The 26,662-nt window shown below is 50.6% G+C and overlaps 9 protein-coding genes across 9 annotated transcripts; 4 read left to right on the forward strand and 5 right to left on the reverse strand.

The window, feature by feature from the left end:
- The first annotated feature begins 47 nt into the window (after nucleotides 1–47).
- Nucleotides 48–957, forward strand: BD324DRAFT_625140 (hypothetical protein). Its single transcript, XM_022015773.1, has 3 exons — nucleotides 48–95; nucleotides 152–626; nucleotides 671–957. Exons 1-3 carry the CDS (start codon nucleotides 91–93, stop codon nucleotides 794–796), a joined length of 606 nt encoding a protein of 201 aa, XP_021871236.1. The 5' UTR covers nucleotides 48–90; the 3' UTR covers nucleotides 797–957.
- A 460-nt stretch (nucleotides 958–1,417) lies between these two features.
- On the forward strand, nucleotides 1,418–1,852 carry BD324DRAFT_650805 (hypothetical protein; the record flags this gene model as incomplete). The annotated part of the gene is made up of 5 exons (XM_022018205.1): nucleotides 1,418–1,435; nucleotides 1,496–1,577; nucleotides 1,617–1,747; nucleotides 1,793–1,798; nucleotides 1,832–1,852. The coding sequence occupies 5 exons, from the start codon at nucleotides 1,418–1,420 to the stop codon at nucleotides 1,850–1,852; spliced, it is 258 nt and encodes an 85-aa protein (XP_021871237.1).
- Nucleotides 1,853–8,661: 6,809 nt separating this feature from the next.
- Nucleotides 8,662–10,782, reverse strand: BD324DRAFT_625154 (hypothetical protein). Its single transcript, XM_022015774.1, has 10 exons — nucleotides 10,756–10,782; nucleotides 10,413–10,701; nucleotides 10,336–10,358; nucleotides 10,219–10,298; nucleotides 9,964–10,181; nucleotides 9,893–9,921; nucleotides 9,559–9,846; nucleotides 9,483–9,521; nucleotides 9,000–9,425; nucleotides 8,662–8,954 (listed from the first exon to the last, which is right to left on the reverse strand). The coding sequence occupies exons 1-10, from the start codon at nucleotides 10,772–10,774 to the stop codon at nucleotides 8,902–8,904; spliced, it is 1,464 nt and encodes a 487-aa protein (XP_021871238.1). The 5' UTR covers nucleotides 10,775–10,782; the 3' UTR covers nucleotides 8,662–8,901.
- Nucleotides 10,783–10,898: 116 nt separating this feature from the next.
- Nucleotides 10,899–15,187, forward strand: BD324DRAFT_625165 (chitin synthase-domain-containing protein). The gene is made up of 25 exons (XM_022015775.1): nucleotides 10,899–11,644; nucleotides 11,710–11,977; nucleotides 12,019–12,244; nucleotides 12,290–12,377; nucleotides 12,428–12,579; nucleotides 12,621–12,677; nucleotides 12,722–12,881; nucleotides 12,917–13,023; nucleotides 13,077–13,180; nucleotides 13,282–13,320; nucleotides 13,391–13,492; nucleotides 13,539–13,566; nucleotides 13,607–13,750; nucleotides 13,797–13,871; nucleotides 13,911–13,972; nucleotides 14,010–14,063; nucleotides 14,108–14,245; nucleotides 14,283–14,326; nucleotides 14,377–14,390; nucleotides 14,450–14,458; nucleotides 14,508–14,524; nucleotides 14,573–14,801; nucleotides 14,846–14,863; nucleotides 14,915–15,041; nucleotides 15,077–15,187. The coding sequence occupies exons 1-25, from the start codon at nucleotides 11,041–11,043 to the stop codon at nucleotides 15,151–15,153; spliced, it is 2,943 nt and encodes a 980-aa protein (XP_021871239.1). The 5' UTR covers nucleotides 10,899–11,040; the 3' UTR covers nucleotides 15,154–15,187.
- On the forward strand, nucleotides 15,188–16,853 carry BD324DRAFT_625173 (hypothetical protein). Its single transcript, XM_022015776.1, has 3 exons — nucleotides 15,188–15,395; nucleotides 15,452–16,446; nucleotides 16,504–16,853. The coding sequence occupies exons 1-3, from the start codon at nucleotides 15,254–15,256 to the stop codon at nucleotides 16,846–16,848; spliced, it is 1,482 nt and encodes a 493-aa protein (XP_021871240.1). The 5' UTR covers nucleotides 15,188–15,253; the 3' UTR covers nucleotides 16,849–16,853.
- Nucleotides 16,854–16,997: 144 nt separating this feature from the next.
- Nucleotides 16,998–18,608, reverse strand: BD324DRAFT_579628 (ligand-effect modulator 3 family; the record flags this gene model as incomplete). The annotated part of the gene is made up of 9 exons (XM_022013396.1): nucleotides 16,998–17,215; nucleotides 17,266–17,565; nucleotides 17,603–17,638; nucleotides 17,686–17,780; nucleotides 17,826–17,894; nucleotides 17,951–17,987; nucleotides 18,038–18,172; nucleotides 18,235–18,459; nucleotides 18,512–18,608. 9 exons carry the CDS (start codon nucleotides 18,606–18,608, stop codon nucleotides 16,998–17,000), a joined length of 1,212 nt encoding a protein of 403 aa, XP_021871241.1.
- A 230-nt stretch (nucleotides 18,609–18,838) lies between these two features.
- Nucleotides 18,839–20,383, reverse strand: BD324DRAFT_674122 (kinase-like domain-containing protein; the record flags this gene model as incomplete). Its single annotated transcript, XM_022018946.1, has 9 exons — nucleotides 18,839–19,138; nucleotides 19,188–19,337; nucleotides 19,394–19,580; nucleotides 19,634–19,752; nucleotides 19,794–19,973; nucleotides 20,015–20,121; nucleotides 20,172–20,198; nucleotides 20,255–20,305; nucleotides 20,341–20,383. 9 exons carry the CDS (start codon nucleotides 20,381–20,383, stop codon nucleotides 18,923–18,925), a joined length of 1,080 nt encoding a protein of 359 aa, XP_021871242.1. The 3' UTR covers nucleotides 18,839–18,922.
- Nucleotides 20,384–20,555: 172 nt separating this feature from the next.
- Nucleotides 20,556–21,626, reverse strand: BD324DRAFT_650811 (hypothetical protein; the record flags this gene model as incomplete). Its single annotated transcript, XM_022018206.1, has 2 exons — nucleotides 20,556–20,831; nucleotides 20,886–21,626. The coding sequence occupies 2 exons, from the start codon at nucleotides 21,624–21,626 to the stop codon at nucleotides 20,556–20,558; spliced, it is 1,017 nt and encodes a 338-aa protein (XP_021871243.1).
- Nucleotides 21,627–22,618: 992 nt separating this feature from the next.
- On the reverse strand, nucleotides 22,619–26,603 carry BD324DRAFT_625206 (tRNA synthetases class I-domain-containing protein). The gene is made up of 19 exons (XM_022015777.1): nucleotides 26,335–26,603; nucleotides 26,206–26,278; nucleotides 26,090–26,159; nucleotides 25,984–26,047; nucleotides 25,797–25,944; nucleotides 25,704–25,757; nucleotides 25,414–25,664; nucleotides 25,231–25,366; nucleotides 24,786–25,191; nucleotides 24,662–24,750; nucleotides 24,116–24,624; nucleotides 23,876–24,073; nucleotides 23,757–23,838; nucleotides 23,584–23,714; nucleotides 23,432–23,548; nucleotides 23,296–23,390; nucleotides 23,171–23,247; nucleotides 23,032–23,127; nucleotides 22,619–22,973 (listed from the first exon to the last, which is right to left on the reverse strand). The coding sequence occupies exons 1-19, from the start codon at nucleotides 26,572–26,574 to the stop codon at nucleotides 22,843–22,845; spliced, it is 2,967 nt and encodes a 988-aa protein (XP_021871244.1). The 5' UTR covers nucleotides 26,575–26,603; the 3' UTR covers nucleotides 22,619–22,842.
- Nucleotides 26,604–26,662: the final 59 nt, after the last annotated feature.

Raw genomic sequence — 26,662 nt, forward strand, 5'->3', positions numbered from 1 at the left:
ATCTTTTCAATCTGTGTTTGGGCGCATCGGTTGTTACTGACTCATTACAGTCTCTCTCCCGGCCCATCTTGACCCCTGTGGACGGATCCCATGGAGTGAGTAACGCCATTCTCCCCGCCATTCTCCTAAGCGTAGCTGAACTCGGTACGAGGTCACTGTCAGCTCGATGTACACCGCTAAAGCGGGAATATGACTCTTGTTTCAATGCGTGGTTTGAAGGTTACCTCCAGCCTGCTCTCCAGACCGGCCACCCCGTCTACGAATCAGGCCCATCCTCTTCGCCGTCGCCTTCGACGAGTGTTGTGGACAATGAGTCTCAGGAATCTCATCGAGCGTCATCTGTCCACAGGGCGGGACCCTCTGTTCCCGGTCCAGCGGGTACCGCAGACCGGAAAATGAACCCTCTAAACTGGTCATCCGCCATCGGGGCTGCGAATCGCAAAGTCCACCAAGAATCACGAACAGCAGATGCGTATCATCCTCCTCAGCACGATAACGACGACTCAGAGAGCAGGCCCATATTTGTGTCGATTGATCCGAAAGGCAAAACACGAGCTCAGGTCAAGGCGCTGCAATACGAGAGAGCATGTGGACAGGTCTGGCAACAATACAGGGCTTGCCTGCAGGTATGTCTCGATACTGGTTGAACCACCTCGCTGACGAAGAGCAGGCTGCGATTGAGGAAAATCAAGGGCTGGCTACCCTTTTGGAACAGGCTCGGAATGATCACCCTTTGACAGACCTGGAGAGTCTGAAGGGTACGATTTGGGACGAAGAAACACGACCCTCTACATAGTAGCGTTTCATTAGCCTTTCGGGAACATCGCTCTGATGGATGCCAGCGCTATGTGAATGTCCTGTGTACTCAGTTGCTCCCACAGGCCATATCTATCATCGCTACTTTGGACCCCTTCACAGAGATAATAAGATTGATCACGTGTGCGGGTATCGACAGCCGTTATCTTTCGCTTTTATTTCTTCTCATGATCTCTCTATCTTTCCAAATTTACATCAAGAGAAGATCGCACGCAGCGCGAAGACGACGACATAACGAGAACGAGAGCAGCATCTACGAGCAAGGAGCATTGAGGACAAGATTCGAACCCGCCGAAATCCTGGCCAAAACAGCTGGCAAACGTGTGACATGACAACGCTGCGCATCGACTGCAAAGGTCGACTATAGCTGTCCAGCTCTCCCATATTCGTTGCTGCTGCGAGTGATCCATCGGGCGCGACCACCTGTATCTATCCTCGCGGCGATAAGATCTGTCTGATGGCGACCACTTCGGCCTCTCCGTGGCTACTTTGGGAATGGCTTCGGGATTCACCAGGCGCATCTTGGAACTTCATACTACATATCCTCTCAAGAGACGCTTCGCTTCGGATCACAGCATCTCAAGGCGGCGTACTCTCCCTCATGACACCTTTGACATATGTGAGCACATTTCGGCGTCTCTGTTTCGGCTGATCGCTCACCATTTGTCACACTGCCCAGTTTCAAGTTGTGTGTCGCATCCTCGCCCTTCTACTCCTGGCGCCGTTCGCTCTCTGCATCGCGCTCGATGTCACGGCATACGGTGAGAGAATGCACACATGTTGATACTCATGTCCTTCAGCCATTGCTCGAACGCTACATCTATCAATGTCCCACCAACGCGTTCCTCGATCTCCCGGCAGTCAAGTAATACCCATCCTGACCGAGGGTGAGATCGCGACATTCGATGATGGCTTCGGCGTCCCAAATGGGGTGAGTCACTTCACAAGCTCAGTGAGCTTCACTAAAGAATCGCAGTCTGCTGTAAGCAAACTCTCAGACACTCACGTGTCTCAGGCAGGAAGTAAACCTCATTAAAACGGTCGATGGATTGTGGCTACCTCCTGCACGAAGCTTTACGACTTGGAACGAGAGAGAGGCCAGTCCTCAGTTGAGACTGGCTTTGCGGTTTGCTATCTCTGCCTATGAGACACCATGCGGCCGCATTTGATTCGGGCACTGCTTTGGGGATAAGTTAGACGTGCATAGAGGGATGGAGATATCAGAAAAACACATTAGCAAACTGAGGCCAGGCTGGACTCGGGACGACAATTTGTATGACTGAAATGTGGCGCGCCTGATGTGCTCAACCTCGTAGTCCAGCAGTCCGGCGGCTCGGATTGGATAACGGTACAGCACGCCAAACGTGGGATTAGACGATTCGTCAGGGTATCATTAGGCGAGATCCCTGGAAACGGAGCACGTTCTGGGCAGACAAATAAGGTGTCCATGTCTCGGTCGTCTGCAGCTTCAGGAGCCGCCTACTAAGTCGGATGCTAGAGCCATCGGGGTCCTTACATATATGTAAATGAGAAACATCCAAAGATGGCGATCGATGTCATCTGCGCTCGCACGTGGCAGCCGATTGCGTCGTGGTACATATCATGTACACCTCTTCAACGACTGCGGTGGTGGCACAAAGAAGGTCAGCGAAGGAAGAGGTTGTAGACGTAAGCTAGACTGGGGAGGATGGACAGCACCTTGGCCTGTCTGAGCTGCTTCGCGCAAAAGGAGGGACGAGTCTCGAGCATCTACCAATCTTCCAAGTTTGTGTAAGAAATCGATAGCTGCCTCGAGCATCTCCCAATCTTCCAAGTTTGTGTAATAAATCGATAGCTGCCTCACAGCTGGTTCGAGTCAGCTGGCAGTCCAATGTATGGGCATGTCACGCACTAGGCATTGAGACAGCCTTCCATCAAAAATGATATAGGTTTTGCGAAACTGAAAGTAGGAGAAGTGGAGATATTTGGCGCAGGTCGTAGATCTGGTGCTTTGGACTCAGTCGGCGACGTATGTGTTATTCTTCCTCAGTCTGATTCTCTAGTGTCGTGATGGCTTCGACTTTGGGGCAATGGGACTCGTGGCTCAATGCTCGACGGCTCGGTCTGTCACGATGCGTCGAGTGAGGAGGGGAAGTATTGGCGAAGAAGGAAGGAAAGCTCGAAGAACCAGAGCAATTTGAGACAATTCAAGCCGGGCCCGGGCAATTGAAGGCAACTCCAGACGATTAGTGGAGCATGATGCCCAGATCTATTAGCAGTCGAGGGCTATGTACCATTGATTCTGAGGTTTGAAAGCTCAATGTTGATCGAGTTGCGTGAAGATTGAGTTTTTAGACTCAGATGATCATCGCCAAACTCCCCCTGTGGCTCTCTTTGGGATCAGTCTAATTCCATTCATCAGGTCCTCGGAGGTATTTCGCTAGTAAGTATGTGGTGAGACAGTCTGCTGATCTGTGCTGTTTGGAAACATGAGGCAAAACAATTGTCACAAATACGACTTGCTGGCGGATGAAGCGATGACGAAGAGCAATATGTTTGATGCGTTCGCAGCGAACCGGATTTCTTGATACAGTCTCAGCTTCAACAATCAGACATCTGAAGGGAGTGTATTCAAGTCCCAGTTCAAGATCATTCAGTGAACTTCTAATCTCGATCACTCGTCTGAACGCATCCGAAAAAGCCATGTAATCTACTTCAATGCATGGTGCGGATGTCGGTCGTCTTTGGGAGTCTTGTCGACTTTGAGAGCTGGAGGCTCTATATTAACTGCTTGCATGAAAGGGGACAATCAAAATCAAGTGAAAGAGAGACGTCGTGACGTATGCGTACTTTCCCAGAGACTGATTTACGCTGAGAGAAAACTTGCCGCCTGCGCTAGGAGAGGACAAGGTATGGGGACGTGTGATACTCAGCGGATCATCTGCCCATATGGACGATGCTTTGCACATTCGTATCCCTCTCTGGTTGCTTTGATAGGTTTGCAGACAGTAAGAAGTGATGTCGCAACTAGATCGCAGTCCGGTATCCCAGACCGCCCAGTAACTCAAACAAATAGCACTGATGACTGACTCATATTATTTCCTGTTTCCTTGCCTTGAAGTCCTTCGAGATCATGAAAGTGAGACACGAGGCCACAGTCACATACTCAGGCTCAGGTTTGTGAGCAGGTTGCAGTAGATCCTGAATGATTGAATGATTGAACGCAGAGACTGGTTAGCCATTTGTAAAGATACAGTAGTATGAGAAGGGAGCACATAGATGGGCACTACTTAGCCGGAGATTCTGGGTTTTGAAACACCTATAGGGTCCCTGATGTAACATTGTGGTGCTGGTTTGGCATGATGGAGCGGTGTCTGGAGTAGTGGTACTTTATATCTTGGCAATAGCTATTTCCTTAAGACGGTCTGAGTTAAGTTTGTTCCTCCACATTGTCAGAACGCCACAAGGTCATAACTCCGAAACAACGATACCTTGCCTTAACTTCACTGGCTTGTCAAGATACTCGCCGGAATTTGCCTTCACTTCACTGTCTAACCAAAAGCTTGGCAAGAAGAGCAAAGTTGATTGCAGAAAGACAGGCTCTTGGCATGGAGTATTGATTGACAGGTGAAGGTTCGGAAAGGATATATATAGAGCAGCTGCAAATAGCCTTAGACAGATCAGCAATCCAAGGATGAAGTTCAATACTACTAGATCTTGCATCCCTTTGCTGCACTTGCCTTCAGTCGCCTTAGCTCGCCTACAGTTGTCTGGAGTTCGCCAAACTACGCCTCGATTAAGTTTGGCAGCCAACCTCTCTCTGGTCCTTTGACACTAGCCTCCGTCTTACTTTTATTCACATATCCTCGCCGGATATCGTCAACCCTCGCCCCCTATTGCTCATCTTGCCTATACCTGTCAAGACTGATCCTATTCTGCATTCCTCAGCCAACGAAATCTGGCAAAATGTGTCCCTTGAACCTGTTGGAATTATCAGTATTTGCTTCCGATCTTTTATTTTAAAAATCTCGCCATCAATTCATCTTCCTCACTACGTTTCGTTCATTCTTCTATATGCAACTCGGTCAATATTGAGCAACCTTGACAGAATCTGTCATTAGTAGCTCTTGGCGACACATCTAGCTTTGTGAGTTGTTGGGAGACCTGTCTGGCGGAGAGGAGACACTCAGCCATCATGATGTTGATGTTGGATTCTATCATGCTTCAGACCCTGTGTTTCTCCATCTTTACAGTACGCCTGATATTGCAGCAAGCTATCGCTATGCCTCAACTGAGTTGCTTGCACGCCTTGAAATCCATAAGGAACGCTGGACGGCAGTTGTCAAGTGCCCGCATTCATAGTACTGTTCTGGCATAAGTTTTCGTTTTGCAAGCATAGAACTCATGTGTGGATTTGCTCATGAATGGACAAGTGAGCTGGCTTGGGATGGCTGATAGCACTGGTGAGCGGAAGTTGTCTCTGCCCGTGCGGTATCAGAAGACTGTCCCTTTTTGATCTTAGGGGAGAAATTACTTACAGGTCCATTTGCAAAATTTTGCAAAAGGGGAACGTTTAAATCTCGGGCTTAGGCGCGTGTCTTCACTTTGTATCTCCCGGTCAATCCGTTCTCCATGCCACCCCCATCACCATTACTTCATGTTCTACTCGGATAGAGTTGAGCATCAAAATCGACACAACAGTCAACCAATCTTTGTAAGTACTACGGCTTGTATTCGCTCCTTGAGCTTTCAAGATAATGCACACGGAAAGTGCTTTCGCCTTCAACGTCACCTGCCAATACTCCTTCGTTGTAGTGAGCTTCGAGCTTATTTTGAAAAGACGCTCATGCTTATCCCCACACTAACTCATCCTTGACTTGTGATTTACACGAAGATGCACGCACACAGCCTTTTCTATCTTTTCGCAGATCTTGTAGTGTCTACATAGTGAGTACATAGGACCTTCGCAAAACTACAAAAGGCATTTAGTTTATCGTCTTTCCTTTCTCCCCAGAAAACGACAATCTTTACAACTTATTCACAAAAGAAGTTACAATCTCTTTCAGCTTCGTGTAATCTCTTCACCACTTGTTATCACTTCTTAGCATTCTAGTCTTATTCTGCTTCTGATTGTGTCAAGACCCTGACAAGCGAGCACGCATAACCCACTCGATGACCTCGGTTACATCGCTTACCTCGGTTTATCTACCTCAATGCCCTTGCCTACATGGCCTACATGGCCTGCATGGCCCACATGGCCTACATCGCCTACCTCGGCTAATGTCTCGAAGACCTTGCCTACCTTGGCTGTCCTAATTGGAGCGCCTGAGTTGCAGAGATCGTTTACGAGGCAGGCATCGTAATCAAGGGGTACCGGGGTGAAAAGTATCAGAGGAAGATCTCTACTACGGGCTGCAAGGTTTCTTCCCTGATGATCAGAATATCATAGGTAATTTTTTACTACTCTTCTTCAATATTTTTTTAAAATGCAGTGATTCAGCAACGCTCAATATTGCTATTCTTTTCTACCGGCTTGCTTATCCTTCCAAGGCACTCCTAGCCTTCTGATCAATCCCAAGTTTATTTACTGTTACGATACGCTCATACGTATTCTAACACCAACCCATCCTTCGTGTGTGATACACCCAAAAATCCACACACACACAGCCTTTTCTACATTTGCTATACTTTCCCAGCGTGCAATTTGCAGGCAGATCCAGATGCTCCCCAAGATTCCTGAAGTAGGAGAAGAAGATCTTTGTGCAACTTACACGCATATCCCAGATAGATCATTTCCCAGCATGCAATCCGCACGCAGATCTTGTAGTGTTTACATAGTGGGTACATAGGACCTTCCAAAAACTATATAAGGAGGTGGTTTGTAGTCTTTCTTTTCTCCTCAAAGAACAATTCTCAGCAAACTCATTTTCGTTACAATCTCTTTCAACTTTTTCAGCACTTCACCTCATCAACCTCATTGCATCTCGATCACTATCCTTCCCAACTACTCTTGCAACTGTACTTTGCACCCAGCTGCAAGACCTGTCAGAACGCCACAAGGTCATAACTCCGAAATACCGATATCTCACCTTAACTTCAACAGCTCGTCAGAGATATTCGCCGAACCTCGCCTTTGCTTCACTATCTAATCAAAAGCTCGGCAAGAAAAGCAGAGTGGATCACCAAAAGATAGGATCTTGGCATGAGTATGGATTGACAGTTGAAGGATCGGCGAAGGATATATATCGCAGCCACAGATAGCCTTAGATAGACCAGCAATCCAAGATTGAAGCTCAATACTACTAGATTGTGCATCCCATTGCCGCCCTTGCCTTCAGTTGCCTTAGCTCGCCTCCAGTTGCCTTTGATAGCCTTGAGTTTGCCAAACTACGCCTCAAATACCTTTCGCAGCCAACCTCTTTCTGGTCCTTTGACACTAGCCTTCGTCCTATCCTTCATTCGAGTATCCTCACCGAATATTGGTAACCCTCGTCCACGCTCGCCTCATCTTGCGTACCTTTGTCAAGAATAATCTATTCTGCATTTCTCAGCCAACGAAATCTGACAAGACCCAGCCGTCCGTACACCAAAGCTATTCCCTTCTAATAGAAGCTGCGCTCATTACAAACGGTACTTGCCCTTATTCTATTTGGTAAGCCCCGCCCGTAACATCTACGCGTCCGTCTACCGCGCCTCCTTAATGCAGCTTCAGCAAGACCTCTACCATCTGTCTGTCTTCAAATTTGAATTTCTAAGGGACTAAGTCGTCTTAGATTGCCAAGCCCCGCACATACAAACATAATCTGTGCCGAGCGAACGTAACAAGACAATCCCGTATCTGGACCGCGAAAAAGGAAGGTGTAGGGTCGCGTGAGGCAATGCTAATCCCTGAGCATTTACTGATGTAGTGATTTTGCAAGCTTTGCTGACACAAGTAACACAAATGACTGCATTTGACCGCACGGAAAGCGTGTACATCCCCTGTTTTAAACAATACTAGACATGGCTGGGACACTATACATATATTATTTGGCCTGTCGGAGCGTTCATTTATGTTTCAGATCAAAATGGGTCTACCGTGTGCACTGTTGTACAGATTGTGAGGGATACGAGGTGAGTACCATCGATGATCATGCAAAATTTGCCGTGAGGGACTTAAAACGGACGGATCCGACTTAGTTTCATCCCTGCAGGACATCTGCCGAAAATTGCAAAACCGCACATTTGCAAAATACAGATTACGGAAATCGTACAGAGGTTAATCTGCGTTGGTACCATGATTTTCCGAGACTTTACGGACTGAGAATACTCTTACTTGGCTGCGAGCCAAGCGGAGCATTTGCGAAGAAATTGTCATCCGGTCACATTGGGAATCACTGCTACGATATGCTCAGACGTATCCTACACCAAATCATCCTTAACATTTGACTTACACGAAGATCCAATCACGTCCTTTTCTATCTTTTCTACACTTTCCCAGCGTGCAAGTTACACGCAGATCTTGTAGTTTCTACACAGTGCGTACATAGAACTCCTTGAAACTGTTTAAGGAGGTAGTTTGTAGTCCTTCTTTTCTTTCTCTTCAGAGAACAGTTCTTAACATTTTTCAGCCCCTCTCAACTTCCTTCATCTTCTTCACAAGTACTTGTATGTTCTCAGCACAAACTGGATAAACTGTACAGAGGAATATTCAATCCATCAGGGAATCAAGTGCAGTACGAGCTCATACCCATGCTGTGGCTCGCAAGAATTTGTCGATTCTCCTCAGGATCTGTAATATACTCGTCCAGCCATTTGAACACCTTTGTCCATCGAGTCACGTCACGTGTCTGACAGCCAAATCGTGACTCGATCTCGCGGTGGAAGGTGAAAATATCAATGTATATCAATGACCACTTACAGCTGATGACTGGCATCTGAACACCCGCAATGCCTGTAGAAGGCTCTAATTATAGAGCAATTTCAACAGAAAAACCTGATTGATGGGATCCCGAACGACAAATGTCATGAGATGGACAAGATGTCCAAGTCTCGTGTATCTCGTTATTTTATGCTACATGCATCCTCGTTTCCGCCGACGAAACCTTCACATGACCATTGCAGGGGTCACATTTTTCGCGGACCTGCGTTGATGGGCTGCCAGAAGCGAGGAAGAATATCTATGATGGAGCCCAGTCAGGAGAGGGTGCTCAATTTGCACTTACAATCTCTGGCCTTGAAGACCCACCATGCACTCTGCTCGCTATCTCCGATGAGTGCCCATCGACCGCGAAGTCCGCTTCCGATCACGGAAGTCCAATCATATTCAAAGTCGGTTCCATCGATCCAGATATCTATCTCTGTGGGCTCCTCGCCCCTCTGCTTCTCCGCCTCAAAATCAATTTGGTTTGGGAGCTGAGCCTGGTTGACTTCGGACACGTGCGCGGTTTGGTGACTCCAGGACTCGTCATCGGTCCAGGGCGCAGCTACTGTCGTGACTCTCCAGTGAGTGTCCCTGAAATTGTCCGACTCTCCGGGTGAGCTTGGAGCCACGATAGCCTTGACCTTTCGCCTAGAGAAAGGGATGTAGGAAAGCACCTTGACTTCGTGAAAAATGAGCTTCGTAAATCGGGTTTCCAGGAGGTGTCGTGCTATTGTTCACATGAAAATTCCTTCCCCCATTTCAGGAGAAATATGAGTGCACTTACCTTGGTCCGGCTGGACTGTGAATTGATCTTGAGGTGACACTGCGTCCGTCAGATCACGTCAAGGGAGCTCACTCGCGTTCTGAAAGGCCCCAGCCCCCATCAGAGCTTTGTATCTCGCGCTCTCGACCTTTGGCCGACTCCCCTCTTGCTCTTTCACTAGAGGCATAATGATCTCCCCATGCCATCCAGCAGAGCAGGTTCCAACCGAGTGGATCGCCAACGATGTCCTCCAGTCGTTTAGACGCTTTCAACTCCTCAGGCGCTGCCTGAGCTATCATGAGTGCCCTCGAGATGGGGGCGGAGTAGTCGGTCTCTTCGAGGACTTTGAAGTGAAGCAAGAATGCGAGAAAGGCAGCGGTCATGCCTGATCGTCTTAGCATCAACCCAGCTGGCGGGCAGAGAAGGCTCACGTGCTAGCTCGATAGCTGGGGCTAAGTCCCTGGATAATGTCGGCCTTTACGCATGTGACTGATAGTCTCACCATTCGGCCTCTACAATTCGTCGAGCGAGGGCCAAAAGACCACGAACGCTGGATTCAGTCTTGGCAAGGAGTACGCAAGACTCCATTTGCCCAGTCTCATCGTGATTTGACTGAGTCTTACGCACAGACGCAGGATAGGTATATGGCAGAGCCCCCTCACCGTGACCAGATCGATGCAGCCCAGGGAAGGAAGTCTTCAGTCCTAGAGTGATCCGAAGCTCCTCGTCAGAGCTCATCATGGCGAGACTAGTCTACCTGCTCGAATAGCCTTTTGGTTCGCCCGAAAGAGAGTGCTTCCCGCCTCGAGCGCTGAAATTCTTCGGTCGCCCAAACCACTGCGATCATCAAGCTTGGATCAGCAAATTGACTCACGTCGCCTGAATGGAGGCACCAGTCTATAGAGTGAGAATACGTGAGTCCGTTGTTGACACATGAATAGGCACGCTCACTGAGGATACTCCACTTCACCGACGGCAGGAGGCTCCGCCCAGGTCCCTCCAAGATCGCCGATGTCCCATGCTTTAGAGCTTGGGATAGGCTGGTTGACTGATTCCTTTGGCGCGTGTCCCTCAATCTGGATCAGAAACTGCTCGTTGTAGTCTGAACAGATCTGGGTGGTGCAGTCTCCCCTGCGAAGGGTCCTTGTCCTGATGCCCTTCACTCGATATGCGGAGAAAGCTGGAGCCTTGACGTCTGGTGGGCTTATCGGGAAGGGTGGGATGCAGATGTGAGGAGCTTCTGTTTTGATTGTCAGCGCCGCGTCAAGGAGTCTCATTGGAAGTATACACTCGCCTACTCTGAGGCCTGACATGGTAGATGTTGAAACCCGATCGGAAAGAAGCTTGAAACTGACATTGAGGACGATTTGTCTTACGTAAACAGTCTCACTAGCACGATCTCACTTTGTTGACACGCAAAGCCAGATTAATGAAGTCGCGGTACCCTCATCTGGCGACAAGCCTCGCTATTCAGCTTCAGAAATCCTCAGCAATGAGAATGACATAGGAAGAGCTTGTACTTGTCTGTCACCGACTTAGCTTACGATCATCGAAACGTTCCAGATCAGTCATTGATTTCATGCCGTTCTCGCATTGGGGCACTGTTGTCACCTCACCAGCCGCTGCAAGGCACGACACAGCATCTGTCTCAGATGTTGATCATGGCAGATCCCTGGAGGACCACCACCCACCAAGGAACCGTAGGAATCTCGCTCAAGATCCTGCACCACCATATGCGAGAGTTCGCCAACATGGAGTCGCATTTTCGGCAAATCACCACACGATCCCCACGCCTGTCGATCATCTGCTTGCCCAGTCACCGCCTCCTGCCGCAGCTGAGACTGCTGAACGTAGACTGCCCTACTTTGAGGCAGCTCTGGCAAGATCTCGTGCAGAAGGTGCCACCGTGGGCCAATCATCAGCTGGAGTTCCTCAGCGTTTGCCCACCTACGCAAATGCGATTGATCCCAATCACCCAGACCTCAGATTTGCCGTCACAGCCGAGACAGCTTCAGGCTATCGTGGTGTCCTCCCAACCCTCATACGACAGCCGCCGACACCCGACCCGGGAGACGATGGCTACTCTGATGAAAAGGTGCAAATAGGGTACGACGAAGACGAAATGTCTACCTTGCTCGATGGTTCTTATTGTCAAGATGGATCGACTCGTCCTTGGTCTTCGGGTGAGTCATATCATGCTCCCGGCGGTCTTCCTTCTTCCATACACCTCAGACTGAAAATAGAGCAGGGGACCTGGGCTATGATCAGATTGATGCACAAAAAGCACGTTGGGAATCTGAACCCAATCTCGAGGCCACTGGGCACTCTACCCAACATTTTGGTCCGGCTCCCGTTGGCAGAGTGAGCAGGAGGACACACAATGCTGCAGGACATAGGCGAATCAAACAAACTGCAAAGTTGGACGCGAACGGTTTCTTTGCAGTCGACATGCCGGTGCCGACTCGTTTGGCTCAATTTCTGCCGCAGAAAGGTGTCGCAGAACAGAGGACCACTAGGTGCAGTCACGCGTCTTCCGACATCCACTGATGAACCAAAGATACACGGCGGTGACCATCGATCCCGACGCTTTCTCCACCTCTGGACTTCGACTCCGGCAGAACACTTGCATCCCACCTCGTCAGACTGAGCTCTTTGTCGTCATTACCATGTACAATGAAGGGGCAGACTTGTTCTGTCGCACCTTGTATGGAGTCATGAAGAACATCTCGCACCTCTGCGGGAGGAAGAACTCCCGCGTCTGGGGCAAGGACGGATGGAAAAAGGTGAGCTCGATGTCCTCCGGTCCCCTAGCTGAGCTTCGCTCTCAGGTTGTAGTGTGCATCGTTGCAGATGGACGAAAAAGCGCAGATCCGAAGGTCCTGGATTGTCTGGCAGCTCTGGGAGTGTATCAGGAAGGTGGGTCGAAGCATTCGACCGTAGGTTCAAGGAGTGCTAAAGAGACCTAGGGGCAATGACCAGCATGGTCAAGGACCGCCCTGTGACGGCCCATGTCTTCGAATACACAACCAGCTTTGCGCTTGACCCCGCGCTTCAGTTTCGATACCCTGATAAGGGTATCGTGCCGTGCCAGATCATATTCTGTCTGAAAGAGCGAAATGTGAGCGGGAAGAAAGGCTCGCGCAGGCTAATCGCAATCAGGAGAAGAAGATCAACTCTCATCGATGGTTCTTCAACGCATTTGCCCCTTTGCTCTCCGTTAGTGGGCTCTCTGTCCCCACGATGAATCTGACACGCACCAGCCCAACGTATGCATCTTGTTAGATGTGGGAACCCGGCCTGGTCCAAAATCCCTCTACCACTTGTGGAAGGCATTCGACCTTAACAGTAATGTCGGCGGCGCATCGGGTCAAATGGAGACCTACAAAGGCAAATATTGGCGGAGCCTTCTGAATCCACTCGGTGAGCATGACATGTTGCTGAGCTACAATGTGCAGTCGCGGCACAATGCTTCGAGTATAAATTGTCAAACATCCTTGACAAGCCTATGGAGAGTCTGTTCGGGTATTGTACAGTTTTGCCAGGGGCATTCTCGGCGTACAGGGTGATTGATCTTGCCTTTCTGCTAGCTGTTCGCTAACTTTCGCCGCGCCGTAGTGGATTGCCCTGCAGAATGACCCAAGTGGTAGAGGACCGCTGGCTTCATACTTCCAGGGAGAACAGCTCAGATCTGGAAAAGCTAATACATTCACGGCGAATATGTGAGTGCCCTCGTCAATGAGTCCGTAGAAAGCTTCTCCTCTAACGCACCATCGACAGGGTCAGTATAATGGGGAGGCTCGTTCCGAGCTGATGTGGCGTAGTATCTCGCTGAAGATCGTATACTGTGCTTCGAAATTGTGTATGTTGCTCAATATCTCACTTTCAGCTTCCCGCCCCCAGATCGGCGAGGCTGACTCTAAGGATTGTAGAGCGAAGGCGAAGGCAAACTGGGTACTCAAATACGTCAAGTCAGCTGTAGGCGAGACAGATTGCCCGGAAACGATTCCCGAGTTTATCGCACAACGCAGACGGTGTGTGCATAGCGAGAGAAGGAGCTCAGCTGAATGTTTCTCGTAGCTGGCTTAATGGTTCATTATTCGCCGCGGTGAGATACTCTATCTTGACACCCTCTGATCTCGGCATAGCTCTATTCCCTCATGCACGTAGGACAGATCTGGCAGTCTGACCACTCTTTTCTGCGGAAGGCAGCCCTCATGCTGGAATTCACATACATCGCACTAAATCTCTTCTTTACTTGGTTCTCCCTCGCCAATTTCTACATGTTCTTCGTCAGTCTTGAGTCACTTCCCTCGGTTGAAAGCTGAATAGCTACAGATCATCTTGACGAGCTCATTGCAAGGAGGTGTCCTAGATGTTCCCCATATTGCGATATTGAACACGGTGGCACAGGTCTGTCGATCTCATCCTCAATCTCTTACCGCCCTGTAGTACGGCTACCTCGGAGCATTGGTCGCGTGTTTCATTTTTGGGATGGGCAATCGCCCTCAAGGGTGAATCGACGTTTCTGGAGCGAGTCTGACAAAGCAGGGCACCATGGAAATACAAGTTCACCATCTATTTCTTCGCTATCCTCACTACTTAGTGAGCACCATCCACAAGCTGCAGTCGGACTGATTTCTTACCAGTATGTTGGCCTGCGCTATTCTCTGTAGCATCAAAGCTGTGCGAAACTTCGATTCACCAGTCTTCGCGAGGATGATCATCTCTCTGGGTTCAACCTATGGTGTCTATGTTGCCTCCAGTCTTTTGGCCCTAGACCCTTGGTGCGTTACGCAGCTTCTTCGTGGCTGAAAGTGGTAGGCATCTCTTTACATGTTTTGCCCAATATATTTTGTTTTCCCCCAGTGAGCGGTTTGATCCTAGTCCGCGCTCCCAGAACTTACGGGCGATGCAGCATACATCAATGTTGTGAGCCGTTGACTAAGTCCTCAAGCCTCTGAACACTGCTGAGAACGCCCTCCGTTAAGCTCAATGTTGTGAGTGAGCGGCCTCCCAGAGAGTTTCGGTCTGTTGACTGGTTCGCAGTACGCATATTCAAATCTGTGATTCGCAATTCCTTGAGCATTACCTGTGTACTGACTGTGTGGTAGTCACGATCTCTCCTGGGGTACCAAAGGATCGGATCACGGACCTGCAGTGGATCTGGGATTGGTACAAGGAGTTGGTGACCAGGTCGAAGTGGAATTGGTTTCTGCGCAGCAGGATATCGACATAGCCTATCAGGACTCACTCGACAAGCTTCGTGCCAAAGAGGTCAAGAAAGACATCGAGAACCCCATCCGGAAGGTGCCGACAGAGCAGCAGCAGAAAGACATTTATGTGGGTCTGGCGTTTCTAAACATTCTAGCTGAGATGATGTGTAGGCCAATTTCAGGACAAATGTCGGTTCAACTGCATATCTCATCATTCGCTTTTCGCTGATATATTCGTAGTTATTGCTCCTATGGGCCCTGTCGAATGCTCTGATGGCCAGCTTGATCTTGTCCGGAGGCAACCCGGTGGATGCATTCAGCAACACTGGTGCAAACCGCTCGGCGATCTATATGCTGATAGTGCTAAGTCAGTAAAACTTTAGTGTTTGCTGACTGTCTCAGTCTTCATCGCGGGGATGGCCATATTCCGCTTCGTCTGCTCAACCATGTATCTCGTTGTAACATTGTTCGGAGGTTGATAATGCAGTATGAACACATGTACGCCTTCGTGGGAATTGTCACGTGCCGCTCCGAGGATCCCGAGATTCCAGCTGTCTAGTGACCAGAGAATTCCATTCCATGACAACCGCACAACTGCAATGCCCCTCAGTTGAGGGAACCTCTAACGGGGCCCGTGAGTCGTCACGGAAGACAGCGATGGATCAGCTTGCTACTGCGATATTTGAGGAGCTCCACAATGCTGAAGCGGAATCCACGAAAAGTACGTTATCCGCTTGGTCAACTCCAGACGACACATAAATTGATATCCCACTCAAGTTCTTGGAGACTGTTCAGACATTGTTCTTTCCACCCTTCGCGCCGGATCGTCTGTCCTTTGCGCCCGATCCTCCGAGGATGCTCGGCTCATCATCGCCAAGTTGAGGTTACTGCTTGAGCTTGCGGACGACCAAATCAACGCCGTTCCCTACGCGAAGGTCGGCCGACACTGGCTGCAGCTGCATACCGATGCCTCCCTGATGTGGACTGCGCTAGAGCTGCAGCTCTACACTTCCGGGTCGGAGCCAGCATCCCGGACTACATGGCTGAAGATGCTGCGGCGACTGGACAGCGCTATCATCATTTCCGGTGCTATTGGAGCCCACCGACTAGACTGGTGTCATGAGTGTATACAGCTCGCTCAGAGTTCTTTGGCAAAGCTTTCTTTTGGCATTCAAGAGGCACATTCGCTTCAAGCCGATCCGGACATCGATGAAATTGTTTCAGGAAGCCCTTGGAGTACCCGTTCGGTTCCACGTCGCTCAGCACATCTGGACTTGGCGGAGTACCAGACAATTGCAGATCGTGGTCCAATTCTGCTGCCGGGGGCAATGCTTTCGTCTCAGTCAGGTCCATGCCCAGAGTGGCCGGCCATCCACCGCTGGGGCTCTGCCAGCTACCTTTTGAATGCAGTAGGAGACGGAAGATGGGTACCGGTCGAAATTGGCACATCTTATGACAGACCAGAATGGACGCAGGCGATTGTACCGTTCAGATCCTTCCTTCAACGCGCCGGTTATCAGATTGCAGTTGATCCGGAGCAGGATATCCTGATGACTCCCATCACGTCTGAAGGGCCATGGTATCTCGCGCAGTACGAATTCGGCCGTCAATTCCCGCAACTGGAAAGGGACTTCTTTTTGCCAGATTACGTGTGGTCAGCTCCAGATATGTCCGCCAATCCAGATCGACCACAGAGCTCGACCTTGCCCTCGCCTGCGGTCAACATTTGGTTTGGTCCGGGCGATGCACGTGTCACAACACCTGCTCACACCGTCAGTCGTTTTGCGTTTCTGGAGAATATAAAGGTGTTGGGCTGACCTTCGTCGCAGGACCCGACGTTCAACTGCTTCGCACAGGTGCTGGGTCACAAACGTGTCTGGCTTGCAGCGCCCGCGTGTACTCCTTTCATGGCTCCGCATCGGCCAGATGCTGGGGACGGAGTGCTCTCTGTGAGCGAGTACATGACAAACACGTCTTCTGTCCCGGTCTTCCAGGCTAAATGCTCGGAAGATCAGATGCGAACCTCGTTTCCGGACTTTCATCGGTACGTGTTTCCAGAAGCGATGGAAACCGTGCTTGCCCCTGGCGACTTGTTGCTTCTCCCTCCAGGCTGGTGGCACGCGATGCAAGGTATTGGGAAGGCGCCGGGATGTAGCGTATCCATGTGGTTCTAGGCGAAAATGTCTAATCATGCATCCCTATCAACTGGAACCAGACGTCACACAACACGAATTTAGGCGTCATCAGGCCCTGGGCTCCGATCTATCAATCTGTCACGATCTCGTTCTTGAATCATTGATTCCAAGATAGCACTGTGACTTGATCAGCACTGCGCATCATGCAAACATCGTGACTTGCAGCTCATGTCTCCCAATTTTCGGGGCTTGATCAAATGTCTCAGAAGACCAGCGATGGCCAGTACCACACACAAGATGGCGGCAGCGATGTATGCCCAGCCCAGGAAGGGTTGCTTGCCGCCAATCCAGCTGACAGTGGAGATCACCACGGACTTGGTGCCAGAGAATTGCTTGACCGGATAGTCTGCGCCGAAGTAAGAAAACTGCGCAAGATCAAGTGGTGCTGGAGCTCACTCATGTAAATGGTGATTCGATACCTGCCGCTGCTCATGATCTCGTCGTCGTTGCGAGCCCAAAGCTTGCGGAATGTCGGGAAAGCAGCTATACGCATCCAGACCTGGAAGTGCTCGTCGCTGGCTAGATCGGGAAAGCCAGTTTCATCAGTATATCCGTTGGGATATCTCTCGGCCCAATTGGGCGGAGGCAGAGCGTCTGTCGGAGAGGGATAACCGGGAGATGAAACATAGTTCTTGGAGGTGCCGCTCCAAACAATACCCTTGTCTGTGAAGTTGTATGTTTGGTTTGAGTCGCCGTCTAGATTTAAGCTCAAGTCATGGCAGGCGGGACGTACTGGATGGATTCAGGAGAACCACCTGAGGGTATGTGTCTATCGAGCATCAGATAGAACGACAGGAGCTCTGGTTCCGAGCTCACCATTGAAAACGCTATTGGCGATAAGCCCACAAGGATAATACGGCTTGCCATTTTGCGAGGTGATGGGTTTACAATCTCCGCCATCCAGAGTGGATCTAACCGAGTAAGGCCACGTGCAGTCCTAAGCTTGTATAACTTACGCAGATTGTGCTGAGCCCCGAAGCTGCGAGGTATCGACGCTTTGGACATATCGTCGGTGATTTTGATAACTGCAATGACCAGAGTCAGAAAGAGCGAAATCTCAAGCTCGAATGCCTGATCTCACTAGTTTGTGAGCTTGTAATACAGGAAGACGCCCTTGCCTATCGGGCCGTTGGTCAGAATGCGTTTTCCAGCGTTCCTACGAACTCACCCAGGTCATAAGGGACTTCGAATTCGATCTCGCACCGTGCTCGTTCTCCGACAGCACGAGAGGAGTCGTTACTGAAGGACCATGTCGGCGCTGTGATAGAACTACTTGACACTGATGATGAGGTCGCAAGGTCGTCTGGATGAGATTGTAAGCACGCCATATTCTAAAAGCGCGGTCGACGGGACCGAGAGACTCACAATCATATTTGTCCCCTGGGAGGGACTGGAATTGACCGTCTGTCGGTGCCTGGGAATCGCATTCCGTGTAATCCAACGTGATGGAGGTGACTTTGCCGCTGCCCCAGACAATCAGAGCACCTATGGGAGCGAAGATGATGCCAATCAGGAATAAGGTGGGCAGAACAGCTTTTGGCGTCAAGATGGGCTGCCAAGCTTTAAGTCGTTGTTGCTTGAAAGCGGTATCTGACGAGGTAGTAAGCGATGGATGCTCTCTCTCTCTCTTTTCGCTACTGACTGGCTGGGCGCTTTGAAAATTTGACCTTGTCTTTCTTTGCATGGTCTCCTCCCTCATCGACTGCCTTGTCCTTTTGTTTACGATTGATGAGCGGCATGCTGGAGAATGACCGAGCCACGAGCTGCGCGTGAGGACGATGTTGACCGAGATTGCTTTACAATCACCGGAGATCCTATCCAATTTTTCCCCAACAGCACCACCTACTTCAAGAATGCTTCTCTTCTGCGCGGTAGTAGGTGAAGATGATGAGCACGAGATGACAGCTGGGAGATGTCCGTTCCAGGACAAAATAATGGGCTGAGAGCCTCGGTCAAAGGAGTGAGTTTATAGAGAGACGTGGATTGTGGCTGTTTTGCTTACATAACGGCCTCACGCATAATCTTAGACATATATAGATCTACCCGGCAGATTTCACACAAATAGTCTACGTGCAACACGCTTGCCATCCGAAGGCTCAACAGCAGGAGATTCTGCTTTTCTCTTCATGCTGTTCCCATTCTCAACCCGTGGTTTACCCGTAAACTCGTCAGGAGCGAGCGCTCTGGGCCGGAGTTCGGCCTTGGGTTTTGGCAGAAGGCGAGGAGCTGTTGGCCGGGGGAGCACGGAGAAAAAGCGATGTTGTAGGGCCTATACAGCACTTAGGCCTGTTCCGGTTGGTCTACACCACGAGACTCACCTGCTCAGCTGTGAGTCTGGCTTTCGGATCGTATTTGAGCATCTCCCGAACGCATTCTACGCCTTCGGCACCAAGGGGGGCTATGATGGTCCACCAGGGCTGTTTAGGATGCATGGCTGTCGGGTGATAGTCTGGCAGCTCCTTGTGCCCCTGATTTAGACGGCGTCAGCAAACAGGGGCAAGGAAAATACCGACGCGGAACTTACCGGCCATTCGTCATCTGTCGGCGTGCCCATCATCTCAAATGTCCTCTTAAGCTGATCTAGATCGGTCTCGCCCGGTAAGAAAGGTGCCCGCCATACAAGCTCTACGCAAATTGTGCCGACCGACCACATATCCACTGATGACGAATAGTGTCTGCTTCCCCATAACAGCTCCGGTGGGCGGTACCACCTTTGATTTATCAGCATGCGTAGTGCTTAGTGCACGCTGTTGAGATTGCGAACCTCGTGATGACTTGACATGTCATTCGCTGACCAGGGTCGCCAAATTCCCTCGCCAGACCAAAATCAGCAATTTTTGTGAGCCCATCGGCAGAAATAAGCAGATTATTGGGCTTGAGATCCTATGGGTTCGCTCAGAGGATGCTTTTCCAGCTCGCCTTACTCGATGGAGCACACCATTCCGATGCAGATATTCGAGACCCCTGAGTGTCATTAACATCCAGCTTTTGACGTCTGCCTGTTGAATGATGAGGTCCTTGTCTCGAATGATCGCTTCCAAATCCGTGTCCAAGAATTCGAGGACAAGATTGATATTTTGTTTGACGGAGAAGACATCGCAGAGCTGGGAAGTGCACGTCAGCGCCTCTCAAGAGCGCACGGTACCTCGATGATGTTAGGATGCCTTAACTCCTGCAGAAACTTGACTTCGCGTAGAGCGGTCATATCCAAGCCGTCTTTCATTTCCCCAATCTTGATCTTCTTGATAGCGACTGCGGACTTTGGTCACCTCCATGGTCGCAGCCGAAATGATACTGCATACCTTGACGTCCGGTCACTTTTTCAGTTCCTGTACAATGCTACTTTGAGTGTCGCTCAATTCGCACAGGAACAGCGATCATCTACCTTTGTACACATTGGCGAATGTCCCTTCTCCCACCTTGATACCCTTGATCCCTGGAAATGAGCACACCAACGTCACTAAACCTCACATCTGTCCGCGCGGCGCTTGTTCTCCTCTGCCGCCAAATCCATCGTTGTCAGCGATCCGTCTCGCACATGCTTTGGCGTTGCGTGTAGATAGAAGCATGACAGTCGGTGAGAACGAAGCCCTGGAGTTACTAATTACGTAACGAATCTCATGTGACGCGGTTCGAGGCAGCAAGAATAATGCATAAGATCCATGCAACAATGCGATTTGACAAGATTATGATTCTCGTTTGATTGTGGCGCTGATGCCCCCGTTGTCGTTGTTGGAGGTCGATCGTCGATGCTGTGGAGGTGGAGGTGGTGGCGGTGTCAAGCGAATGGGTGGCAGCCTGATTGGTGTACCCGTAGAGGAGTGGACGGACATTGCGAGAGGAGGCGGCAAAGTAGGGGGCGGCATTTGACCATCAGCCGTCGTCTGACTCGCTCTCAAGTCTGAAAAGGTTGATAGCGATCTTGGAATGGTGTCGTGCGACTGAGCCCGATGAAATGGTGGCTGCGGAAGGACCATCAGTAGGTGATTTATCGCGAGTAAGGAAATAGGACTTACCGGGTGAGATTCGTGTGGCCAAGGAGCCCTATCTCGATTTTGACGGGACCATCGTCTCCACATCTCTAGCTCCCCAGACATCCTCCTCAGTTCCTCTTCGAGATTACGGTTCTCCTCTTGCAGCCTTCGGTTTGCAGAATCAAGCGCTGCGATCCGAATGTCCGGTCCAGGTCCGTGCTGTTGGGAATTGGAGGATGGCTCTGCAACGGTCGTTGGTCGGTCCATACCCGGCATGGATGTTTCATGAGGCATGGGCTCGAAAGGGAGGTCGTAGTGCCCTCCGAATGTGTTTGGCCTGCCCTCCATACGATTAAGCAAGGCGGCATTTTCCTCCTGAAGCTGTCTGATTTTCTCCTCGAGACTCTCTTGATATCCTTTTTTCCTGCTTCTAAATCTCTGTGCGGCCAATCGATTGGCCTCACGACGTCTCACTGTGAGATTTTCTCCTCTAGATGATCCCGCTCTGGGTGGATGAGAATGATTCGTGATCGAGGAAGGGTCGCCATCGTGCATGAGATGTAAACTTTGCTGTCTATTGTTACTGTCGTCAAAAAAAGGTTGATCTGATCGAGAATATCCAAGAGAGCGATCTAAACTCATCTGGCGTTCATCGACCGACGAAGCGACGGAGGATCTCGACCGCTTAGATGTATCCTCTGAATGACTGGTGGAATACCTCTGATGTCGCATGGATGTCGTCGGGCGAGAAGACGATTCGTCCTCACTGTCGCCGGCTGACATGATCTGTGGCTGCTGCAGGTGGTGATTTCAGCAGGTGTCGGCCACGAGATTTGGCACGGGTAATAAGATGTCGGAAGTGAGGGGTGGGGATCAGAGGTGTCGAGGGGGTGTTCGAGTGACGATACTGACTGCAACATGCAGGATCTCTCTTATGGTATCGACATGGAAAAGAGAAGGAATGAAAGATGGATGATCGGGTGGGTGGGCATACTAGGTACTTTTTATGATTTTCCATGTTGTGTGTGTTTTTATGATTATGGATTATTGCTTTACCGATCTGCTGGCTTTTGGTGACGACGATTTTTGAGTTTTCGTACAGTGGGATCTTTTGGAATCACCCTCCCCCCCTTCGGCCCCTCCCTCCCCTCTCAACAAGCTATCGGTGCTCTCTGCTACAGGCGCGCCGACAGCGAGCGGGCGGGGGCGGCGGCGGCGGCAATTTATTGAAAAAATGGGCGCCAAAGTTGCCTTCCACAGACAAGGTAGATTAGGTGATGATCGACAGGGCGGTGAGGGATGACCATAAGGGTGCGGACCAGAGAAAGTGAGTATTCGTTCAGCCGGGGGACTCGGGCAGATGACGGAGAAGGGGCCGAAAGGGTCGGGGGGGGACCCAGGGCCCATACACCGCGGTGATCATCGGGCCATACGAGTGCGCTCGAGGAATGCATTGCATGCACGACAATCGCGGTGGGGAGAGGCGGAGGGCGAGAGGCAAAGAGACATTGAAAAACAGGAACTGATGATGTGTACAAACCCTTTTTTTTGAGTGTCCGTTTCTCTCTCCGCATGCCACGGTGACTGTGTGGAGTCGGTCAGTCGGAAAGTCTGGGAGTCTATCGGCGCAAAGACGACGGGTGGCGGCGATGGGGGCAGGTTGTTATAGGGTGATGATGACGACGATGATGATGATGTGAATACCGCCCCCCGTCTTTCAATTAAGCCACCAACCGAATCAATCCAAATACCCTCGATGTTCATCATTCATTCGTGGGAATCCCTTAGTCAAGATTTCATGAATGATAATAAAAATGATGTAATGGACATGTCGATCTTCGGCACTTGAGGAGATTTCGTTGTATCAGATGCCGACGATCGACCCCCAAAAAAGTGGCAATTAAGTTTGAAAAAGGAATGACGTGTCGCACGCAGCTTTCGCGTACCTGCCGGCCGTCGCTTTGTATCCCTGATGCAGACCTGTATTGCATTGGCATGATCACTCCATCACTACTACGCCTTGACATCGAGCACAGAGCTGGCCTTCGCTGGTCGATCGATGCTTCCAACAACGGGGACATTTGACCAGTACGCTCCGTGTCAACTTGATCTCATAGTCGGCATCGTCGCCTGTATGCGTGATCAGAGAAGTAGAGGAGGACATGACTCGCTTCGTGCTGTAACTTACCTAAGATCAGATTCGTAGTCGCTACGACCGTCCTGTCTGACGGAGGGACCCCTTGCTTGATTTGGGAGACTGGTATGATCTCCTCATTTGACAATACTTTGCTGTATCAGCGGTGTCCCCGTGTGCGCCTCTCCCTCACAATTCTCTATAGTCGCTTGGCTGGCAGAGCCAGACCCAGTAATCCACATATCAGCCTCGGAAAGCTGCCCAAGGGACCTGCACGCGAATGTCAGCTCGAGGCGTCGGTCCATGGAAGTCACTCGCCCGTCAGTCCGAGCGACTTCTCCAATGTTTATGACGGCTTGTCTGAGACGCAGCAAGGGCATAGTGAGGTTACGGGCAACCTCGTCAGATGTCGTCTGAGTTCTAAGCAAGATATTCCGATGGCCACACAACTCACCCGAGGCGTCCATACCTCCTCGAAGACTGAACACGAGCCTCCTGTCCAGGCTTCGTGTACTTCCTCAGCGAGATGGGGGACCAGTGGCGCCATCATTTTCAAGGTGGTCTGCAGTACCTGATCATGAGTGTTGGTCATGGCCCGAGCCTCACTTGTCGGCAGACCTGCAACGCCGCAGCGCGCCTTGGATCGTGAACAGCGTTGCAGTACAGAATGTCCTTTATCACATCGAAATAGAGTGTCGACGTCGTCGATGCACAGAAAGTTGTAATAGCATTCAAAGCTGCGAATGTCTGAGCCCTTGTGTACGAACGCTTAGACCTACCTCGGTTGAATGCGAAGCTCTCGTATGCTGCCGCCACCTCTCGCTCAACGGAAGCGAGTTCATCGAGTATGTAGCGATCCAGCTTCCATCAGCGCCCAGAGACCCTCTGGATAACTCACCAGGAACTTGGAAGCAGTTTCGCTAGACGATTTTGAGTAGGGCCCAGTGACACCGACAAGGAAGCGTGAAACGCTGCGCAGTCGTCTCAATGTCTCCGCAGCCTGGGTCAGGCTTGATTGGCCTAACGTCACGTCTCGCTGGTAATCGACAGAAGCAGCCCAGAGCCGCAGTGCGTCGGCACCATAACCTGCTTTATTCTGTTGGCATCGTGAGTGATTGCCAATTGCGCATTACCCCACCTCGACCCCGTGTACAATGTCTGAAGGCGATAAGCCATTGCCCGCTGATTTGCTCATTTTCGAGCCCTTCTCGTCAAGGATGAAACCATGGGTGATGAGCGACTTATAAGGCAGACGACCTTCACCCTGGGCAAGCAATGTGAACAACTGAGATTGGAACCAGCCTCGATGCTGATCTGAACCTTCAAGGCAGACGTCGGCAGTGAAAACCCCACGATCGAGCTCGTTCAACAAGGTCCATGTCGAGCCGCTGTCGAACCACACATCGAGCGTATCCATACTCCTATGCGCGCCAGTTTGGTTTCCAGCAAAATCTCGGATGGGACCAGACCACCAATGATCAGCACCTTTCTCTTTGAGCACCGAGATGTTGTGGGAGAGACTGGCTCTGTCTAAGATTGGCCGATCATCCGAATCGAACAGAACTGGGATAGGTACACCCCAGCTCCTCTGTCGTGAGATGCACCATTCAGCTCGGCTTTGCAAGAAGGATTCCAGACGTTGTCGCGCTTGGCATGTCAGCCCTCGATTTATCTTCATTCTCACATTGAGCCGGATGGAATGCTATCTTATCCAGCGCGTCTATCGCCAAGCTCCGAAGGCTTTCCAGTGAGACAAACCACTGAGATGTGGCACTGTCCGTGAGTGAGTATTCAATAGCTCGACTCACCGGACTATGACCGGGGTGTGAGACTTCCAGTCATAAGGATACTTGTGCTTGTGCTTTGCTTCGGCCAAAAGCCATCCATCTCGCCCCAACAAGTCGATCATGAGCGCTGTACCTTTGCCAAGAACGGGTTCACCGATTAATGATCCTGCCACATCGCTCTGCGACCACTGTCCAACCTCCGCCGTGAAGCATCCGCTGTCATCTATTGGTGAACGCAGTACATCTGGGAGCAGACCCAGTGCCTGAAAATCGGTGTAGTCATCGTGTCCATGGGCAGGTGCAGAGTGAACTAGACCGGTACCAGAGCTACTGCTGACATTGTCCGAGTGGAACACGACTGGTGCCCTCTCGGAGGAGTTACGACCGTGAAATGGATGATAATAAGGCGTTCCGATCAGATCCTCCCCTGAAATGGTCAAACTCGATCAGAAGCGGTGGAGCTTACCTCGTATGGTGGCGAGCACTCTACACGGTCCCAAAATCTCCTCAAGATGGGGTCTTCGGTCCTGCATGATCACCAAAGCTTGCCCATCGCTTCTCGATACGACCTCGTATATTGCGTCTTTATTGATGGCAACTCCCTTCGAGGAGGGTCAGGCGATTCTGCGCTCGATGTGACCAGACTTACGGCATTCCCGGGCAAACTCCATGGCGTTGTCGTCCATATCACGAGTTTCAAAGTTGGGTCCCCTCCCGTCTTTGACTGGACCTCGCTTAAAGCCGCTTTGAGACCAGGAGAAGGCTGGCTGGTATCCGCCTCAAATGCCACATAGATTGACCTTGACTGATGATCTTCACGATAGGTCAATTCTGATTCGGCCAGTGCAGTTCGCGATGCCGGAGAAAAATATGTCGGACGCTTGCGATAAGCAACAAGGCCTAGATAGTCGTGAGCCTCCATCGATGCCCTGCTCCTACGTCTCTCAACCATGCGCTCGAAAAGCTTGAGCTCTCTCATTTCGAAGTCATGATCTTTGTCCATCAGCTTTCGTTCACTGACCAGCAGCTCACCAAGAGACCGGTATGTGTTTGAATCAGAATCCCAATCGGCCATTATTCCCAAGTCTAGGAATTCTTGCTTCTGCGTCACGATAGCTTCAAGAGCCTCCGCCTTGGCTATCCTCCGGATTTCGATGGGATCAAGTTCTGTATGCTTTTTCTTCCATTGTCAGTCCGCTGATCGCATTCGACCGCTCACTGTCAGCTTCGACAGAGCTTTCTGCTCGATCGGCAATCCATGACAGTCCCAGCCTGGTACGAAGCTGCATCAACGTCAGTCGCGGCCCCTGAATCACTTGACTTGCTGTATGCGATGGCCACGCAGGAGTTTGTAGCGATTTATAAAGTCCTTCAGGACCTTGTTCAGAGCATGACCTAGATCCAGTAAGCTCCCCGCAGGCTCTATGCACGAGTGACACACCCATGTGAAGGTTACCATTCGCATAAGGGGGGCCGTCGTGCAGAACAAAGAGAGGCCCTGATCGATGCTCGTTCTGAGATTATAGAAGTGAATTGATTTCAACGAGCACAGATCAAAGCTATGATTCACCTGCCAGGCGTATAGACGTGTTGTAGTCTTGGCTCGCAGCCTTTGCTCTTCAACTACAGGCTTCTTGTGTCTCGTAGGCATTTCAGTTTTGGGCAATAGCAGGGTGGCCGAATACTTCTTCGAAGACTCGGCGACGGTGCATGTCGACGAGAACAATCTTCTCTGCTGCGGAGACACATCTTGAAGATAAGATTGGACGATCCGACGAGGGAGGAGCGGTAGTCTGCTGAAGATGTCCATCCTCCTCTCAACAGTCAAGGCTAACTAACTCACCATTCAGAATGTCCCATCTGAAACCCGAAAGTGAGCTCGTTTCGGAGGAGAGTCG

This window comes from Kockovaella imperatae, assembly GCF_002102565.1.
Source record: "Kockovaella imperatae strain NRRL Y-17943 chromosome Unknown BD324scaffold_6, whole genome shotgun sequence".
NCBI classification, from domain to species: domain Eukaryota; kingdom Fungi; phylum Basidiomycota; class Tremellomycetes; order Tremellales; family Cuniculitremaceae; genus Kockovaella; species Kockovaella imperatae.